Source organism: Lotus japonicus, chromosome 3 (assembly GCF_012489685.1).
Source record: "Lotus japonicus ecotype B-129 chromosome 3, LjGifu_v1.2".
Lineage (NCBI taxonomy): Eukaryota > Viridiplantae > Streptophyta > Magnoliopsida > Fabales > Fabaceae > Lotus > Lotus japonicus.
This window is the reverse complement of record NC_080043.1, coordinates 36395182-36398952: the sequence shown is the minus strand read 5'-3', so window position 1 is coordinate 36398952 and position 3771 is coordinate 36395182. Positions and strand designations below refer to the sequence as shown.

General features: G+C 37.8%; 1 protein-coding gene across 1 annotated transcript; it reads right to left on the bottom strand.

The window, feature by feature from the left end:
* Positions 1 to 1775: 1775 nt before the first annotated feature.
* On the bottom strand, positions 1776 to 3423 carry LOC130749860 (dof zinc finger protein DOF5.1-like). The gene is made up of 2 exons (XM_057603225.1): positions 3171 to 3423; positions 1776 to 2949 (listed from the first exon to the last, which is right to left on the bottom strand). The coding sequence occupies exons 1-2, from the start codon at positions 3225 to 3227 to the stop codon at positions 1879 to 1881; spliced, it is 1128 nt and encodes a 375-aa protein (XP_057459208.1). The 5' UTR covers positions 3228 to 3423; the 3' UTR covers positions 1776 to 1878.
* Positions 3424 to 3771: the final 348 nt, after the last annotated feature.

Genomic DNA, 3771 nt, shown 5'->3' with positions numbered 1-3771 from the left:
CCTCTCTCAATTTTCATATACATAAAATTATTAAATTTTCATATTCTTTTCAAATACCTTTTTTTCTATCATGGACTTTATATCCCTTTAATTATATATGATACAATTTTAAAGTTTATAAATGAAAAAATTAGTAAAAAAAATGTTAAATTTTGAGGATTGGAAGGATATGATATTAGGGTTTTAGAGAATTGAAATTTTTATTGAAATTTAATATTTTTATCAGTGGGTTTTGATAAAAATTAATCAAAACTACCCAAAAAAACATTAAATCTCCCTAAAAAGGAGATGATCCAGCCGCACCTTCTAGTACAATTACCTTGTTACGACTTCACTTCATTCTTTAACCCTGCCTTCACCACCCCATCCTTGCGGCTAACCTAACGAAAAGTTCTGGAGTGTGATGGGCAGTTACAAGGTCAGGGAATGAATTCATCGCCATATGGTTTACCAACGATTGTTATCGTTTCCGGCTTCATGCAGGTAAATTGTAGCCTACAATCCGAACTGAGGACGAGTTTTTGGAGTGAGTTCGCCCTTGCAGGATCACTATCATTTGCCTCAGCCATTAATGTGGCACCTATGTCGCTCGGGGCATAAGAGACATGATGACTTGACACTATCCTCACCTTCCTCATTGTGTAAAATGATGCAATTTGTTAAGACTTTTTGTTTTGAAAACATGAGAGTTTGAGAGTTTTTTTTATAGGTAAATGTTAGTTGTTAGTAATGTTAGTAAATTAGTCCTCCTCAGGGTTCGAACCTTGGATCCTTCATCCCACTCAATCTTTATGACCCATAACTCTTACCATTTGAGCTAACATTAATATCAAGTGGAAAAATAATGATAGTGAACTCAATTTAAAACAATTAAAATGTTAGAGGACTAAATGTAATCAACTTTATTGGGGGACTAAAATCACCCATAATCAAAACTAAAGTGAGGTAAATTGCAAATTATCCTATAAAGATAAAGAAAAACTTTTAAATTCTAAACGAGAGATTAATCACCGTTGTCGGCGGGAAATATTCCGAATAAAAAAATTGTAATGAAAAGGGTTAAATTAAAAAGACATTATGGTATTAATAGTAAGTAAAGGGTTCTACCTTTGTTAGATTAACTAAATAAAAGGGAAAAAAGGGATACAAATTAAAATCTTAGTTAATTTTTAACCAAAGAAAATCGCACTTTCAAGCAGATATTATGAAGAACTAATACAAGAAGAAAGACAGCCGTATTTTATTAAAGCTTTCTCTCATACCAACTTGCTTTACTCATTACGTTCAAAAAAAAAAACTTGCTTTACTCATTGCCCAAGCGGAAATTCATGTATCTTTTAGAGAACAGTTAATCACAACTCAATTTGCCCAACTGATTGGTAAAGATATTACATCATATGGGGAAATTAATTTGATAAAAAATAAAGTTCACTGAAATCAATTACTCAAATACAGTATGGAATTATGGGATTATCCTCCAATTCAATCTGTGAAACATTCCCCAAATTACATCCAACAATCTTTACCTCTAAAAGAAGAGTTTCCTTTTGAAAATGTATGGCAGCCATGAAACTGAGCAAACATATTGATAATAATCATTCTTTTGAACTCATAATAATGTTACTATTTTCAACATTCTCATACAAACCAACCTAAACCTATTAAAATGAAAATAAAAAAGAGCATATAATGATTAAAAGAAAAAAGAGCTAACTAACATCCCTAAGGGTTTTCATTTAATCTTAAAAGAAGCAAATAAAAAGCACTCATATCCATCCTCAAAGCACTCATATATAGGAATTGGACTAAAATTTGTGTTCTTGGTAGGTTAAAGAAATTGAAGCCACACTAACCAAAAGTACCCGGATCTAAAAAACTCTACATTTGGTTGCTAGTTGTAGAAGAAGAGCTAAAACCAGAAATATCAGTCCAAGCTGCAGAATTAGTACCAGCAGTAGTAGTACTCCAATATTGTTCACTTGCAGAATTATTGGTCCCTAAGAACTGGCTTGGCAAATTAAGTTCCCTACTATCTTCCATTTTCACTGAAGCAAGCTGAGTCATCAACCCAGAAGTTGAAATCTTTGGCCTTAAATTACTCAGACTATGACCACCACCGGAGCCATATCCAATTACCTCATGATGATGAACACTGCCGCCTTCAAAAGGGTGGTGGTACAAACCAACCGGTGAACCTTCCAGACCAGCCAAGAAGGGAAACTGCTGAGTTTGTGGCACACTACGCCATTGGTCCAAACCAGATAAGATTGAACCACAACCGCCACCACCACCACTGCCGCCACCACCACCACCTAAATTAGCACCTCCTATCTGGAAACTCAACTCCCCTACTCCTCCTATTGGACCACCTGAAATGGGGTTGTAACTGAGACCATAGTTTAACCCCATATCACCACCACCACCAGCTCCAAACTCTGAGAACTGATGATGATGCAATGGAGCCATGAACCTCATTGGTGGAATCTGAGGTCCAAGGCCTAAGATATCAGCAGCAGAAGGGCCACTGTTGGAGGAAACTGAATTGGTGGAACAACCACTCCCGGTCTGGCAGTCCGAGCTGGCCGGGGACTTGCCGGCGCTGTTGCTGCTGCTGCCTCCTTTGCTTCTCTTGTTCCTCCGGCAGCCCCCGCCGACCGGGACATTCCTCAAGGCACCGCCTCTAGTCCAGTACCTTCTGCAAGTCTTGCAGAAGTGACGGGGCTGAGAGAGGCTATAGTTGTTGAAATAGCAGAATTTTGTGTTGGTGGACTCGCAGCGCGGACACTTCAGCGCGGTGTCCGGCATAGGCACGTTGGCCATCCTGGCTCTGTCTGACATCGATCCCGGCCTGATGGCGCCGGCTCCATGGGGTGGCAGTGGAGGGGGAGGCGGAGGAGGGAGCAGGTGCTGAGAGGTGGAATTGTTGTTTCCTGGTTGATGATTTGGTTGCTGCAAAACATAAAGCAAGAAGAAATGAAAATGAGAAGTGTGAAAAAATTAAAAATGATCTATAAAGCAAAGAAATCATATATCTGGTATATTCAAGAAGAGTATAAGCAAAAGTAGCAAGAATATTTTTCTTTTTGAAATATCTTTTGAATTCTTTTGCCTTTTGCACAAAGAATTAAAACACTACAAGAACAAAATTGGAGAAACCCTTGGTATTCCACCTGTTGCTGCCAGTTGGATGCATCAAGATAAGCTGCTGGTATGGAAGTAAAAACCATGGTTCTCTCTTGGAGCTTTCTCTTTCTGTAAAGGTTTGATAGTGGTGGAGAGAATCACATCAACAAGGTAGAGAGAGAAGGTGAAGTGTGTGTGTTGCTACCAAGTTGCAGATAGCTAGAGGAGAGAAAGCAACAAAGGAAGAAGCTAAGGAAGGTTGTTGTTGCAAGGTGGAAATGAGAACCAGCAAAAATAAAGGAGGGGGCTTTATAGGTATTTATATATAATTTAAGGCTAATTGTTAATTCATTCTCTTTTTCTCTCTCCCCATTCCGTCCATAACATGCTTTTTGGTTTTTTTAACTTTCTAGGGTTTTGAGAAGGTGATGTTTGTTTCTTAACCCATAAGCTTCTTTTTCATGCTCTGCAAGACTACTGTGTAAAGACAGGGAGATCAGTATGCTACTGACTGGCACATGTATCTTAGCAAATAATTTTGTGTGTGGAGCAAACTTTTATTATGATGTGATTACATTGTAGAAATAATTGTTTAAATGAATGAATTAAGATAAAGTACTAATGATATTTGCATCACCAAACAGTTCA